Source organism: Cornus florida, unplaced genomic scaffold, assembly GCF_030987335.1.
Source record: "Cornus florida cultivar Cherokee Brave unplaced genomic scaffold, ASM3098733v1 CherokeeBrave_3.0.0_Hap2_Chr06, whole genome shotgun sequence".
Classification (NCBI taxonomy): Eukaryota; Viridiplantae; Streptophyta; class Magnoliopsida; order Cornales; family Cornaceae; genus Cornus; species Cornus florida.
This window is the reverse complement of record NW_026775576.1, coordinates 67,844,530-67,861,858: the sequence shown is the minus strand read 5'-3', so window position 1 is coordinate 67,861,858 and position 17,329 is coordinate 67,844,530. Positions and strand designations below refer to the sequence as shown.

The 17,329-nt window shown below is 33.4% G+C and overlaps 1 protein-coding gene across 1 annotated transcript; it reads left to right on the top strand.

The window, feature by feature from the left end:
* Nucleotides 1-7,012: 7,012 nt before the first annotated feature.
* LOC132311845 (uncharacterized) lies at nt 7,013-10,227 on the top strand. Its single transcript, XM_059809970.1, has 2 exons — nt 7,013-8,753; nt 9,332-10,227. The coding sequence occupies exons 1-2, from the start codon at nt 8,504-8,506 to the stop codon at nt 10,093-10,095; spliced, it is 1,014 nt and encodes a 337-aa protein (XP_059665953.1). The 5' UTR covers nt 7,013-8,503; the 3' UTR covers nt 10,096-10,227.
* The last annotated feature ends 7,102 nt before the right edge of the window (nt 10,228-17,329 follow it).

Sequence of the window (17,329 nt, the reverse complement as noted above, 5' to 3'; positions counted from 1 at the left end):
GCCCTTTTATAGAGAAGCCAAGGGATGGTGGAAGGGTCGGGTTGGGTTCGGCGGCGGTGCTTTTTGTTGCGTCGGTTTGACCCGGACTTTAGTTTGCGTAACGTTAAAGGCATACCCATAGGGGTCAATTTCCGATACATAATATATGTATTACCTGTACAGTTTGTATACATATATTATATTTACTCAGTTGAAGTGCAAAAAATACTCTTAAAATATGTTTATAATGCATATCACACTTTTCACTTGGGGTGTTTAAATAATCTACTAATCTGTCAAACTGATCCGAATTAATCCAACCCGTGTGATTCGGTTCGATTTTTTGATCTAATGGTTTGGTGATAGTTTTAAAAATTAGCAATCCGTAATGAACGGTTCGATTAACGGATTAAACTCTGAAAAAATTGAACCGATTCGATCCGATCAGTGAATTATATTATATAATTAATATATATATATATAATTATATGTATACTGTAATATATTATTTCTATTTTTTTTTAATTCCTTATTTGTTTTTAGATTAAATGTGTTATAACATACCATTTTAAAAGATTTATTATTTGGGCTGAGTCATAACTAAAATAGTAAAATATAATCATATATTGGGCTAAGCCATAACTACAATATAATTATATTGGGCTATTTGAAAAAACTCAATCCGTGGGAATCGAACCAAACCAATCCGTTATTTCACAGTTTGGATTGATAGTCCCTACGGACCGATTTTGTTTCAAATTTAGCCAATCCATGAGGATCGGATTGGTTTGAATTTTACTCAAAACCGAACCGAACCGATCGGATCCGTGGTCAGCCTTACTTGTCACGTACAAAAAACAGTCTAAAGTTTCAATTTAGTACAAATAAGTACCTTTAACAAATTTAAACTCGACTAAATTACCGTTACTGAACCATTTTGTAAAATATATAAAAATAAATAATTTTGTAAAATGATCGAAAATGATACTATTGAAGAATGCCCCCCATTCAAAAAACCGTCAGAAAGTTTTAATTTGGTGCAAATAGGTTTCTCTGACAAATTTAAACCTTAAATTAACTAAATTACCCTAATCGAATCATTTTATAAAATATATAAAAATAAAAAATAAAAATAAAGTGCAAATTAAAGAAAACAAAATTTTCTCAAACTTCGAAAATTAGTGCACACTGATATTGGGAATTTTTATTTTTTTTGCTTTCATAGTGTTGGTACGAAAAAAAAAAAAAAAAAAAAGAAGAAGAGTAAATTGGAATTTCAAAAAATTCAAATCCTTGTTATACAAATTCTCATAGTTAAAAAAAAAATAAAAAATGTTTAGAGATGTATATAGAGAAAAAAGTTTTAAAAATAATATATATATTTTAAGGTAATGTGCAACATAACATCCCTATACTATGAGTCTAGTAACATATATATATCCCTTTAGGCATTTTCAAGAGAGTAAAAGGACAAAATGAGTATTAAAATATTAATTTATGATAGAGGGGGTATTTTTGCGTAATGTGAAAAAATTATGAATATTTTTTATACACTTTTTTAAATAGGGGGTAAAAGTGATTCGAGAAATATACTTTAAGGTTGTTTTTTGTTTCATATTTAATTATATGTGTGTGTGTGTGAGAACTTGATTATATTGAATTCAAAAGGGTTATATTATTGATCTTGTTAATTTTCTTCCATTATTAATTTAAAAAACAATTTTTTACTTTATTCTATATAATATTCACAATTTGAAATTTTTATTTCCTAATTTTTGACAAATTTGAATTTGTGTTCGTTGCAAGGGGGGCATGGTATGTTGACCAAACTACAGTGGAAATAAAAAATTTGTGTTTTGCCTTGGAATCATTGAATGTTCAAGTTTATAGTTAAATAGAGTGTGTGCATTGTTGACATAAATTTAATGCGAAAATGAAAGATGAGTTATGTTTCCTAAAGTTTGAGCCACTATCTCAAGTCATTTCATACCTATCCTAGTGTGCATTTAGGGAAGAAGTTTTTTTTCCCAAGAACACACCAATTTTATTCTTTAATACTTTACAAATTTTATACTTCAACACTGTACTTGTGTAAGATTAACTCTTCTTTTTAATATTATATATAACATGTGTTCGGTAATATATTATGAGGTATTTTAAATTTAGCATGACTCTTTCAAGTCTGACTGGGGGTCACGTTGTTTTGGAAAAATGAAATTGATTCGGTGGTTTGAAGTTGGTTGATAGGAAAGCCATAAATTAAATTCAGGGGCAGTGTAACCAAAAAAAAAAAAAAAAATTCAATAATCACGACAATAAATATAAATTCCAACAAAGAATAAAAATTAATCAAAATAATAGAAAGATAAATAATTAATAAAAAATTTAAAAAGGAAAGAAAAATGAGAGAATTTTGAAATGGAAAAAAATTAAAATTTGATTCAAAAAGGAAAATTTGACTTTTTTTTTTAAAGGAAATTAAACGAATTTAAAGAGTAAAAAAGAGAAGAAATACAAAACTTAAGAGATAATTTTAGAAAATTAAAATTTTAAATGGGGCATTATATGAATTTTTTTCACATATTTAATATATATATATATATATATATTATAATAAGCGGGCCAGGCTAGGAGACACCTGCCCCGCCCTTATTAGTTGCTGTGTGTGTGTGTGTGTAAAAACTTATGTTAGAGCCTTAGACCCAAAAAAAAAAAAAAAAAAAAAAAATGGTCAAGGAATCACACTCCTCCCGATAAACTTAAAACTCTTCCAACAACATATTATAATAACTATAATTAAACTGAAAATGGGTTAGGCTTAAAATTTTTAATCATATTTTGATTTTTATTCAAAATGAGTGGATTATGTATGTATCTTCTTTAAAAAGAAATGTCATGCATCAGATTTGGTTTTTGGCGAGGAGTATATATGAAACAAATCTAGTTTAATTCAAACTAAGCCTAAGTGGTTTGGCTCATAGATTAAGTTCATAGCCTCTAACTCGGATTTAGATTCTAAGATAGGAAGTCACAGGACTCAACAAACTATTTACATAAATTTTTTTTCTTCATACCGTATGATGAGATGAATTTTTTAAGTATAACGATATAATTTGTGTAGGTTAACTTTATCTCCAATTCAAATTTAAATGTTTAGATAATTAGTCCAAATGTAACTGAACATATATTATTATTATTATTTATAACAATATTATTACAATACATTCAAATTTTCAAATTGATCATATACTGAAATTATTTTGAGCTTAACACGAGCAACACGAGTTCAATCCGTCCATCTCGAACCCTAACCCTAACCCGACCAATCCCAACCTAACCCATTTTTGAAAAACAAGTTAGGGTTCGAACTTATTTGAGTTAGGTCATCAGTACTACCAAAACGGATACTTGAAGGCGAAAGTGTTCTGGTACAAGTACGTTATGTTGCAGTACAACTGCTGAAGTGAAGTACAAGCGCGTGCAATATATTCTTGTACTCTTCATCCTTTTTTTATTTTTTATTAATTTTTTTTAGGCCTTCCACATGGCAGGTTTTGCATCAGTTACCTAAAGATAGATTGACATAAAAATAGACATGTTTAATTTTTTTTTTTTAATACATATATATTTATTTTACTAAATCTTCAATAATAATTAAACCTCAAAAGCAACCTCACTTTTTTCAAAAAAAAAAAAAAAATGTTTTTAATTTTTTTTTAATACATATATATTTATTTTACTAAATCTTCAATAAGAATTAAACCTCAAAAGCAACCTCACTCTTTCAAAAAATAAAAAATAAAAAATGCCATATTTTTTTTTTTTACAAAACTCTGCTTCATTTACGACATTGTAGTGAATCAACTGGATTGTCTTGGACTGTTGATCTTCTTTAGCGTGTTGTGTGTGCTCAACGTAATTAAATTATATTTTAATACATTATTTTAAGTTGAAAGTAATATTTTAAAACTAAATTTAATTGCATTTGGAACAATGTTGATATTGTTTCAACACAATTAAATCTATTTTTCACACGATAATAAGTGTCAAAATAGTATTTTGGACAAAAAATTATATAATGGTATATTAGATATAAAAATATTTAATTTATGGGCTTGTTTAATTTTGTTGGATACTTTTAGTAGATCCAAGTTTCATGTGATTTTTTAACAAGGTGGGGTTCTTTTGCCAATTTCCATTGATCTTTGCCATTTTGTTATATCATTATTATTAATCAAGTTCATAGATCATGTGTTAGAAGACTTTAAATCATATAAAAATTAATGGAATTATAATTGAATATGCATTTTTTTTTTTTCAGTTTTTACGGCGAAAATCATGAAGGATATCATTTTCTAATTTAATTGCATGCACCTTAGTTTTTTTAAACTCATAGAAAGAGTCCTTACCCTAAAAATATGTATAAATAAAGAAGTAAAGAAAGGGCAAAAAAAGTATTCAAGATCATGGACTCAACCACTTCACCAACTCAGGTCAACCATCCATCCATTTATACAAATAAACACACACACACACATATATATATTATATTGTAATAATTAATACAGCAACTCACTTGGGTGCGATAGTTATAATAAATAAATAAATAAATAAATAATGCTTAAAAAACTTAATAACGTATGTATATATATATATATATATATATATATATATATATATATATTGTTGTTAGGGTGACCCTCTTGCCAAATCATTTCTGGCTTTTGCCACAGAAATGTAACTTGAGTTATAAGCAGGTCACACAACTGCTCTAAGAAGCATTTGTTTTCACAAAAGTCAGTGCTTCTTCGACAATACCAGCGCTTCAAATATATTTCACTCAAATCTATAATTAGTTTTCAATTTAAGCAAATTAGTTTTGTCATTGGTTTTGTGACTCTCTGGATTCTTTAACCTAGTGTGATAACGATGGGTCCTCCTTGGCTTGTGCTGGTGGCTGAGGTGGGTGGTCTATAATATGTACCAATGCACGTACTTTTTGCAGTACTACCAAAACAAGTCGGGTGTGTGTGTATATATATATATATATATATATCAATGCAGAGTTGTTATATATGTTAGCTACAGTTGTGGTTGTTTAACCATTAAAAGAGATAGGGTTCATATATATTTTTTTGGAAGTTAGAGATAGGGTTCATACTATCCAACTGTTGATGATATTTCTGAAAAAAATAGGTCCCTTCATTTTTGTTGTAGGGTATATGAGATTGATTTGTATTGAAATAAAATCAAAGAAAAATCAACTACAAATAACCACGGACAAAGTGTCATGTTACGCGTAGTTATCAAGACAATGTCATTTATACTTTAAATTTTACAAATTTCAAAATAAATGTATTGAAGCGTGCATCATGGTGTTTTTTATTTTTGGTTAAAGGGTAAGCTTGTATATAAAAAAGGAAAGAATGTACATGAGGCCCCAAGATGGCCGGGGAAGAACACAAAGAGAAAACCAACCAAAGAAGCAGCCCTATGCAACCTCTAACCAAAACCTTAGCTGCAGTACTGTACAATTAAATGTAGAACAAATAAAATAACACTATTAGCAACCAACTAAAACCTTAGGATACTAGCCAAGAGTGCACACAGGAGGTGGAACACGCCTGCACAAACAAATCTTGCTCAGTTGTGATTAGGCTAAGGTCTGTACTCCTCTTTATCTTAATTGTTGCAAGCCTTGATCTGATACAAGTTTTGGTTTGAGAAATAATGTGATGTGAAGGAGTAGAAACATTTTTGAATGCCCTTGCATTTCTCTCTTGCCAAATAAAGTAAATAGCTGCTGACAATAGAAGTTTGTGTGTCAAATATTCTGACGAACTCCAATGGGTTGAACACCATTGAATCAAATCCAACCGACAGTTGGGAAGTATGTAAAACCCAGCAATCTCCTGAATAAACCTCCATATCTGTGAACTGTAGCTGCACTTGAAGAACAAATGGTTCATAGACTCACTCTCAGCAAGACATAGGTAACATCTATTAATATAGTGCTTATGGACCATTGGCTTGGAGTCCAGTGTGTAGAGCCTTCCTCTCACAGCTAACCAAGTTATGCAGTTGTGCTATGGTAAGTGATGCTTAAACCAAATTAAATTATGCCAGACAAATATTGGGGATGGAGGTGTGAAGTATGCAATGGTATGAGAGAATGAATAAATACCAGTAGTACTTGGCAGCCACACAATGCCATATATCCTGTTCATCAGAGGGAAAAGGTAAGGAGTACAGTTGAGAGAGAAAGTCCAGTGACTGAAAGAACTGAGGGAAGCTCAATGATAAAGGTAGCATCCAATGATTGTTGAAAATTAGGCTATCAACTGTGGCCAAAGTGTCCAATTGAAGAATTTCCAAATCATCTAGTCCTAACTGTTTAACAATTGGGCCATTTGGTAGCCAGAAATCTAGTCACAACTTCGTGCTTGTCCCATTCCCCACCTTATATTTGATAATACCTCTAGCCATTCCCCTTAGCCTTAGAAATGTGAACACTGACTTTTGCAGTGTGGGATGAACGGTATTCGAGCTTGTATATATTATTACACACACACACACACATATATATATTCTATTGTTGTTAGGGTGACCCTCTTGCCAAATCATTTTTGGCTTTTGCCACAGATATGTAACTTGATTTATAAGCAGGTCACACAACTTCTCTAAGAAGCATTTGTTTTCACAAAAGTCAGTGTTTATTTGACAATACCAACGCTTCAAATTCAAATTCAAATGAATTTCACTCAAATCTACAATTAGTTTTCAATTTAAGCAAATTAGTTTTGTCATTGGTTTTGTGACTCTATGAATTCTTTAACCTAGTGTGATAACGATACATGGGTCCTCCCTGGCTTATGCTGGTAGCTGAGGTGGGTGGTACATAATATGTACCAATGCACGTACTTTTTGCAGTACTACCAAAACAAGTCGTGTGTGTGTATATATATATATCAATGGAGAGTTGTTATGTTAGCTACAGTTGTGGTTGTTTAACCATTAAAAGAGATAGGGTTCTTATATATATTTTTGGAAGTTAGAGATAGGGTTCATACTATCCAACTGTTGATGATATTTCTGAAAAAAATAGGTCCCTTCATTTTTGTTGTAGGGTATATGAGATTGATTTGTATTGAAATAAAATCAAAGAAAATCAACAACAAATAACCACGGACAAAGTGTCATGTTACGCGTAGTTATCAAGACAACGTCATTTATACTTTAAATTTTACGAATTTCAAAATAAATGTATTGAAGCATGCATCATGGTGTTAATGCATAAAAATGTGGTTCTGAGGAGGATTTTGGTTCACATAGATTAGGGACCGATCATACGTAAAGATGGTTGGATGCTGCTTTTTTTATTTTTTATTTATTTATTTTTAATTGGAAAGTTAAATTTAACATTAAAATTGAAGAAAAGATACAGCCCAGAAGTTAGCCCTATGCTAACTCATAAAAGCTATACAAACATAGCCCAGAGGGCCCAATGGTTGGAAGCTGTTGTGATAAAGCAAAAGTTATGAAAATTCACGAAGAAATACTAATTAATTTTGAATCCATAATGTGAGAATTTTTTTTTTTTTTTAGAGAAAGTTGATATTGCATTGAGAATTGAACGTGTGATTATGCTCTCTATGGTACTTGTATTTATAATGAAAAAAAAATCCTAAATCATAACAAAATTAACAACATTTGAAAACATTATAACAAAGGAAATCTAATATCAAAGCAAACTAACACTAAAAATAAGTCTAAATATCAACTTACTCCAAAAATTACAAAAAAAAAAAAAAAAAATAGAATACTAAATCCAATCTATAAAAACTACTGAATAAATATAAAAAAAATAAAAATTACTAAATAAAGAAATTCAGAACAATCTGAGCCCGTTTAGGCCACAAACGAAAATCTCAAAATAATAAACAATTCTTCTAGAGAGAAAGCATATACCATCAGATTAGAGCCTCATGGTTAATTGAGATTTTTTTTATTTTTTTTTTACACTTCTTTGAATTGCAAGTGTTGAGTGACAAGCGACCGATCATTAACTTATAGTTTTACCTTTCAATTGTATTTAATATTTTAAGTGGTACTTATACTGTGCTATCAAATTCATAACACTTAATTTAATCAGAATTAAGCATTGAACCAGTATTAATTAACACTAAAGGCTGGTTTTTTTGTTTGTTTGTTTGTTCTTTTTTTTTTTTTTTTTTTTTTTTTTTTTTTTGATATTTAAATATTCACATACTCACCCACAAATGCCTACTATGAGCGCGACTGTTAAGATTTGGGTTCCCTTCTCACATGAAACCTGAATTTTTTTTCCATGACAGGTCACGCAACCTGAATTTCGGTCCCTTCTCACATGTAAATTGCAATATTCTCAGGGACCGAAACCTGAATTTGGGTTACCTTCTCACATGTAGAACGATTATTATGCCTGGCTCGTCAGTCCTCATCTATAAAAGAGAGAGGCAGTGTATAACAATTATGTAATAAGAAAATGTTTGTATTTGTGTCTAGGGTAACTATGAGTCATGTGAACAAGAAAATGAACTTGCTGCCCATTTGGGTCCTTTTTCTGCTCATCCTATGGTTCTCTGCCGCGGCAATGGCAGCTAAGACGATCATACCACGCCGGGTTAGATGCCGGTCTATTGGGTATTCAGGTTGCTTTAATATCTGGTTCTTGTGCCCCGTAGCTTGTCCCAAAAACTGTCTGTTGGACTGTGTCGCTTGCAGGCCAGTTTGTAGTAAGTGATCTTCACCTCTGCAGCACCTATTCGATCTATTATATGTTTAATTTTGTTGCAGAAATATAATGGACTAGGAAAGTGTAGCTAATGAAATTTAGGGCGGGTGTCAGACCGTGACTCCTCGAGACCATTTATCGCTGGGCCCAAATGGGAGGTGAAATTTAGCATGTCAAGCGGTGACTATTAGAGAGCATTTATCACTGTTCCCAAATAAGAGGTTGAGTGTTCAAGCCCAATTAGAGTTATATTGTGAGGATCGTGGCTATTAGAGACCATGTTCAAGCCCTACTAGAGCTATGAGTGTGTGCGGATTTGTTTTCACTTTCAGAAAAAAAAAAAAAAAATAAAATAAAATAAAAAAATAAAAACCATATTTGGGTGTAACGATGAAAATTTGAAGCCACTTTATGTAAAATAATGCTAAATACTAGTTCTATTTTCCCTTTACTCTAAAATTGCTGAATGTTAGTTCTATTTCCACCTTACCTCTTCAAAACTAGCTAGGCAACAATCTTCACTTCTACTCTAAACAAAGATCAAGAAGATTGAGATGTTCTTAATTTTTATATATGCAGGTTGCAATTATCCTGGTGCCATTTGTGAGGACCCTCGCTTTGTAGGTGGAGATGGCATAACCTTCTACTTCCATGGCCGCAAAGATCAAGACTTCTGCCTAGTTTCCGACACTAATCTCCACATCAATGCCCATTTCATCGGCAAGCGAAACCCTAACCTCAAGAGAGACTTCACTTGGGTGCAATCAATTGGAATCATTTTCAACAATCAAAAGCTTCTTGTCGCGGCTAAACAGACATCAATGTGGGATGACAAAACCGATCACCTTGCCATATCCTTCAACGACATGCCCATCTCCCTCCCCGCCAGTGAAGGCTCCAAGTGTGATTCACCGATAGCACCACTTGTCAGCATCACGCGAACAAGCGCCATGAACCATGTCAAAGTTGAGGTTGCTGATAATTTTATGGTTAATGCAGCGGTGGTTCCAATCACAGCAGAAGAGTCAAGAGTGCATGGATACAATATAAGTGACGAGGATTGCTTCGCTCACTTGGAGCTAGGGTTTAGATTCTATAATCTTAGTGATATTGTGGATGGAGTTCTAGGTCAGACTTATAGGACTAACTATGTGAGTAAGGCTAAGGTCAATGTTCCAATGCCTGTAATGGGTGGTGTGCATAAGTTCTCATCTTCTAGCATCTTTGCTACGGATTGCTTAGCATCTAGGTTTGGTTGGCATGCTGTGATGAAGGATCGCGCCAAACCGTATTCGAGCTTGCAGTGTGGGATGAATGGAAATGGGATGGTTTGCAAGAGATAGAGAACTCTCATTCTAGAGGCATTAGAATAAGCTGTAAACCAAGCCCTCTCAATTTACTACTAAATTTACTAGTTGCAAGGGTATTGTACGTTGAAGTCTTATGTAGTGTCTCACACAAATAAATAAATATATTTTCTAATTAATTAATGTAGGGACTATTGTGACTAAGGGTTGAATGTGCAATTCTGAAAAACAATATGTATCCAATTGTGAAGAACTGAGAAATTCAACCAGAAATTGCAGAACTGAGCTTAAAAATCTTGGATGTATGCCATGTGTTAATTTATTTTGAATGGTAAGACGAGTATATTAATAAAAACAAATGTACAAACCCATTATGGGCCGGGAATACATAGAGCCTATTGGCCCAAAGACTTGCAATTTACAAAAAGCCAGCTGGCCCAACCAACTGCATTTTAATACATCATATTAAAATTATGTGAATAAAGAATGACATCATAAATAACATGATGATGTTATCTTCCTTCACATAAAACAGTTGAATACATTATAAATGACATGATGATGTTATTTTGCTCTGATATACTAAGCTGTTGTAGTTGAATTCCAAAAAAGAAGTTCACAGTGGCAATTACCAAAAAATAAAAAATAAAATTATAATTATATCTCAATCAAAGTCATATGAGAGCTACATTAAATTTAATCTACTGGCAGGTTCCAACCTTAAAATTCTACTTATATAACTCTAGCCCATACATATATATATATATGTGATGACTATTATACAGGTCTACAAATTTGAATAAATTCGTACAGGAAAACATAATACTTCCCCATTTATTTATTTATTATTTAAATTCCATTCAAATGTTTTTTTTATAGTTAAAAGGTAAGCATATATTAAGAAAGGAAAGAATAGAATGTACAGGATACCCCCAAGTAAGGGGAGTGAACAACATAAAAACCAAACATGAACAAGCAAAAACATCAACAAACACTAGTATACATCAACACCAACTAGGACTGAACATCCCTATGACCTATAAAACAACCTCCAGAATTGGCTAATCATCTGAGAGAAGCCATGTGTGGCAGCCAGCAAATACACATTCATCTAGGAACATCTTCTGCAGGTCCTCCATTGAATGCTTTTGGTTTAGCTCAGCCTCCTTCTTCAAAACCAGTGTTGATAATCTTGCTCTGATGCAACTTTTGATGAGCTGAATGATGTGTTGAGCACTGGAAGCCTTATTTCTGAAGGCCCTGGCATTCTTTTCAAACCAAATAAAGTAGATAGCAGCCGAGAGCAGGAGCTTATGCAGTGTGAAGTGATTCTTTTGCTAGTTGGATGAGCACTAGGAAATGAGATCAGTCCAACAATTAGGCCTAATGTAGAACCTAGCAACATTCTGTATGAATTCCCAAATTGAGCTACTGAATGGGCACTTGAAGAATAGGTAATCCAATGACTCCCAATCAAACATACATAAGTAGCATCTATTGGTGTAGTGTTTATGCCGCATAGGCTTCAAATCAAGGGTGTAAAGTCTCTCTTTGACAGCCATCCAAAAAATATGACTGTGTTTGGGAATGTTGTGCTTCAACCAAACAAGTTTGTGCCAACTAAATGACAGTGAGGGAGGGCAAAAGTAATTCATTGTGGACCTATATGAAAATCCAGTGGTTAACTTGGTAACCATTCAATCAAGTCAGGTGAAGCTAAGGGGGAATGCAAGCTATGTAACTGAGAATTGAAGGAGTTGGAATTAAAGAAAGGTATTGTTGAAGAGAGGCTGGAATTGACTACTGAGAGTTGGAAATTAGGCTATCAACTTTGAAACTTGTGTCAAGTTGAAGCATTTCCATCTCAGATAGCCCCAGCTGAGAATAAAGTGGACCATTTGGTAGCCAAAAATTGATCCACATCATAGTATCAAAACCTGTTCCAATCCTATGCCTGATTACCCCTCTAGCCATTTCCCTTTGCTTTAGTAATTTCCTCTAAAACCCAGAATTGAGTGAAGTTGGTTTAACAGTCCAAAAGCTCTTATTCTTAATGAGATTTTTGTAAGTCCAATCCACCCAAAGACAGTTCTTCTTTGCACATAATTTCCAAATATGCTTGAGACGTGCAACTCTATTAGCTAAATCAATATAATCAAAACCCAAACCACCATTGTATTTAGGCCTACAAATGGCAGCCCATGCAACCTTAGCACCACTTTTCCTCAATTTAAATCCAGACCAATAGAATCTCCTCAAGATTTGGTTGACTTGTTCAATGACTTTCAAAGGTAAAATGAATGTTTAAGACCAATAAGTTTAGATAGAGTGAAGGATGGATTTGATCAGTGCAGCTCTACCTACATATGATAGGACTCTTGAAGTCCAAGTGCAAATTCTAGCTGTAATCTTTTGAACTAGGGATTGGCAATCAGTTGCACTAATTGTAGATGAAGTCAAAGGTAAACCAAGGTAAGTTATTGGTAAGACACCAGCATCAAATTGCATGAGGTTGAGTATAGTTGCTTTGGTTTGGTCATCTACCCCAGAGAAGAAAACATGGCTCTTTGAACAATTATTAAGAGACTAGACCATTGTAGGAACCTGGTTAATGCATTGTGCAACACATTGACAGATGTAAGATTACCAAATGAGAAAAGTAGCAAGTCATCAACAAAGGTAAGCTGTGTAATGGAAAGCTTACTATACCTCCAATGAAACTTAAAACTTGGGTTGTTTGAAACTGCATTGCCAAGGGATAAGGAAAGTACCTCCATAACAAAAACAAACAGCATAGGGTAGATGGGGTCCTTTTGCCTAACCCCCCTTTTCCCCTTGAAAAAACCAAACAGTTCTCCATTTAGTGATATGGAGTAAGAAGGTGTTGAGATACATTGGGCAATCCATTATATAAACTATGGAGGGAAACCAAATAGGTGAAGTGTATCAAGAATGAATTACCAATGTAGTGTATCAAAGGCCTTCCTAAGGTCAATTTTCATTATACAACATGGTGAATGGTTGGATCTATGGTAACCATTTAGGAGTTTATGAGCGAGTAATACGTTATCAGTGATATGTCTGTCCTTTACAAATGCATTCTGTGTAGGGTTGATAATTTATGGAAGTACAAGGTTGAGCTTATTTGCAAGAAGCTTGGAAATGCATTTGTAAATGAGGTTGCAACAAAAGATAGGCCTAAAGTCACTTACTATGGAAGGATTTGGGATATTTGGTACAAAGGGCTATATAAGAGCAGTTGATTTCAGAAAGCATTCTTCCTGATGAAAAGAAATCCTTAATTACATCAATGATATCTTGACCAATGATTGGCCAAGCATGAATAAAGAAATGAGAGTTAAAGCCATCAGGTCCAGGGCTTTTATAATGATTGAAGGAGATCGAGAATGCATTTTTGGATTTCTAAATCTGATGGAATGGCAGTGAGCATAGGCAAGAGGTGAGGTAGGACAGACTTAGAAATCAAGTTAGAGTAAGATGACATACCTGGGTAGTTTATGTAGCTCTGGCCAAGAAAATGCTGAAAGTGATTTAGGAATTCATTTCTGAGATCGGGTTCCTGGACAGTATTACCCAATGAGTCTTCCACTGAAACAACCTTCCTTCTATTGGCCTTGGAGGAAAAAGATTTCATGAAGAAAGATGTGTTCCAATCACCCACTTTTAGCCAGTGAATTTGAGCTTTCTGTTTAGAGAAGATTTCCTCAGCCAAACATAGTTCACTGTTGTGATACCCCCAGATTTCCAGATGTCGGTTGGCCAGGCCCACGCCCGAATACCCGAGGATATTAAAACAAATGGCAATAATCGAACACAGAATACAATTATAACGAATAGGAATAAATAAAAATTGCTGAAAGAAAACTAAAATGATAATCTAATAATGAAAACCTCAGAATAAATTATATATATAAGAACTATTCTGGTACATCCAATACAAATACAACTCGGGAATCCATCTAGTGGACTCTTATTCAAAACCTAACTGAAGATGAACTAAACTAAAAAGGAAATCTAAAACTAAATACGAATAACAGTTCTACGTAGTCGGAAGAATGAGTGACCGTCTCTGCTTAGCACGAACAAGCTCTAATATTGGAACCATCCGATACCTGAAAAATAATAGTGGGTCAGGCCCACGAACAAGTTCTATTCTAACTACAATCCAAACAGAGACCCGATAAGCAGATACATCTTAAATATATCAACAATATCTATCTAGTCCATACATATATATATCCACACTAAAGGACTCTCACTGGACTACAATGGGGGGTCTCAACCTAAATAGAAGGCAACATGCAAAAACGCACCCAAAGGTGGGCATGAGTACCTAGACCTAATAGGGTACAGCTCAACCATCAGAGCCAGCTATGCATCCCAATGCATATACACTCCCTAACCAACGATCCTAAGACTCAAGCTCATATCGTGGTACCATAAATATATATATAAATTCCATCCAAAACCAATGAAGTGCTGCTCAACCGTTCGTTGTCAAGACATGACATTTAATTAGGATTTAAATGTTATAAGTAAATCCAATTCCTAAATCCAGAATATATAGGAGTTAACGTTTTGATCTAATCCAAACCTAATATGCCACCGTCCCATACCGGTGCATATAATTCACAAAATTCATATAATTGATAGAACAGGTAAAGCAGTTCAACAATTAAAATCCAGAAGAGGTAGGAATTAGCGTTTCGAGCTAATTCATCCCTAGTATGCCACCGTCCCATACCGGTGCATACAATCCATAACATCCATGTAATTATAGAACATAACATAGTAGTTCAGCAATTAAAATCCACAATAGTAATCCATGTAATTGACAAAACAAAGTTTAATAGTTCAGCAATTAGAATCTAAGCCATTTATCCACGTAATTGCAGAACATAATTTAATATCTCAGCAATTAGAATCCAAAGTAAGCATAAATCAAGTCTGATAATTAAATGACCCTATTATGCATCAAAAGTAAGGTTTATAAATCATACCACAGTCCGTTAAATTGCTAGACACAGTTTAAACAATTAAATCCTATCTATCCATTAACGGTATGCAAGATTATTTAAACTTCCCTACTGTTAAATCCATTAGCATAAAGACATTAATTATGCAATATGGGTTCTAATACAGCGTAATATAATATTTAAAATCCTTACTAATCACCCAAAACAGTCCAGGAAAAATTAAACAATTTAATCCTTTCTATCCGTTAACAACATGCAAGATTGTTTAAACTTCCCTACTGTTAAATCCGTTAGCATAAAGAATTTAATTATGCAATAAGGGTTCTAATACAGTATAATATAATGTTTAGAGTCCCTACAAATCACCCAAAACAGTCCAGGAACATCAAAAACCCAAAACAGACCCTTAAACCACGTTCTGTAACAAGTTTGGCATGAGAGCATGCTCTCATAAGTTGAGAGCCTGCTCTCAACCATTGGGAGCCGGCTCTGTGGTCTAGGGAGCCGGCTTCCTCTGTAATACCCCTAATTTCAAAAGGATAGTCTTGGTATTTCCTTTATTGTTTAAATTTTAAATTTTTACTTGTTTACATGTATATGTGTTTATTTAATTGTAAATGTATATGTGTTTATTTAATTTTAAATGTATATGTGTTTATTTAATTGTTTTAATTGTAGTTACCTTATTTAATTGTTTTAATTATTGATTTAGTGTATTAGTTACTTAATTGTTAATTAAATTATGTTTGCTTAATTAGTTGATTTAATGGTATGAATTTAATTAATTAAATTTATTTAGTTTTAACATGACTGTAGGATTGGATGCATACGTTAGGTTTATAGTTCACAGCCGTCATTGAATTTAACCTAGATTTCTTTATGGGCCGAGTAAATCCAGTTAGGGTTTGAGAGAGCCTAGGATTGGCTTGGCCTATAAATACTCAACTAGGATGTCTGCCTAGGGTTTTAGAGATATACTACAACATAGTAAGGCTGAGAGAAGTTTTGGAGACGGTTGGGAAAGAACAGAGAACAAACAAAGGATTCGCCGGAGAATTGAGACGGACGTCGGTGTAAGGCAAGTTCTATCCTTACTCTCTCCCTTAGGCTTCGTGTTCTTTGCATTTCTAAATAATTCTAGGATTGATTTAATCAATAAAAACATTTTTCTGTATGTGTTAAAACTGAAACATATCTGTATATGTTGTATGCTTGTAAACCTGTTAAAACGTGAACTTTAATTGCATATTTCTCTGTTTAAACCTATGTATGGAATGTAATAAAGACTTAAACATGGACTGGGAACATGCTAGGATTGGGTTACAGTGTCTTAGGACAGGGAAAGAGAGTTCTAAAGAAGAAGATCGAGACACTAAACCTGAAAATTCCATTAACTAGCTCTGAAAAATATGAATTATTGTCTTATGTACAGCCAATGGGAATCGAAACCCTATACCTTGACAAAAAAGATGGAAAAGTCTCTCTCTCTCTCTCTCTAGAGACGTCTAAACAATTATTCATCTAACATTATTGGTATGTATCTAACTTGTGCACATGTATATATGCATGCAATACATGTAGGCAGTCATGCATGATGTTATACATTGGTGAGAAAAATATTGGTGGTGTATTCTATGTGTTTCAACTTTTATTTTATTTTTTATTTTTTAACGTAGAATACACCACCAATACCTGCAAACAAAATTAATTGTTTAGTTGTGTATCATTTTGATCAATTCAAATACATATATACAAAATTTTAAAATATGAATAAGTATGAAGCCATGGCAGTGGGGTTTATAGGCTGCAGAAGTCATCAGAATGAGAGGAGATGGAACAAAGAGGGAGAGAGCTGGCTCTCCCTTGGAGAGAGCCGGCTCCCTTTGATGTGGAGGTGGCTCCCAAGTGTGGGAGCTGGCTCTAAGGCCTAAAGGAGGCGGCTCCACTTTTGAGAGACGTCTCCTTGCTGAGTTTTTAATTTTTTTCTTCGTTTTCGGTCAGTTTTGGTTGCAGTGGTTAGTTCTCTAGGGTAGTTGAGTTTAGTGCTATATGTGAGGTGTGTAGATGATTCTTAGAGACAATTCTAAGACTTCAGGAGGCATGTTAATAATCTGATTATAGTTGTCACTTGAACAGTATACGTTGTAAACAAAACAACACACTATGGCTGGAGTTGGAAGAATTAATTTGGTTTAATTCTCTGTGATTTGTAATCTTCTGAGACAGATAATATAATTAAAACATGTTTTATCATATATCATGATCATGTGTCT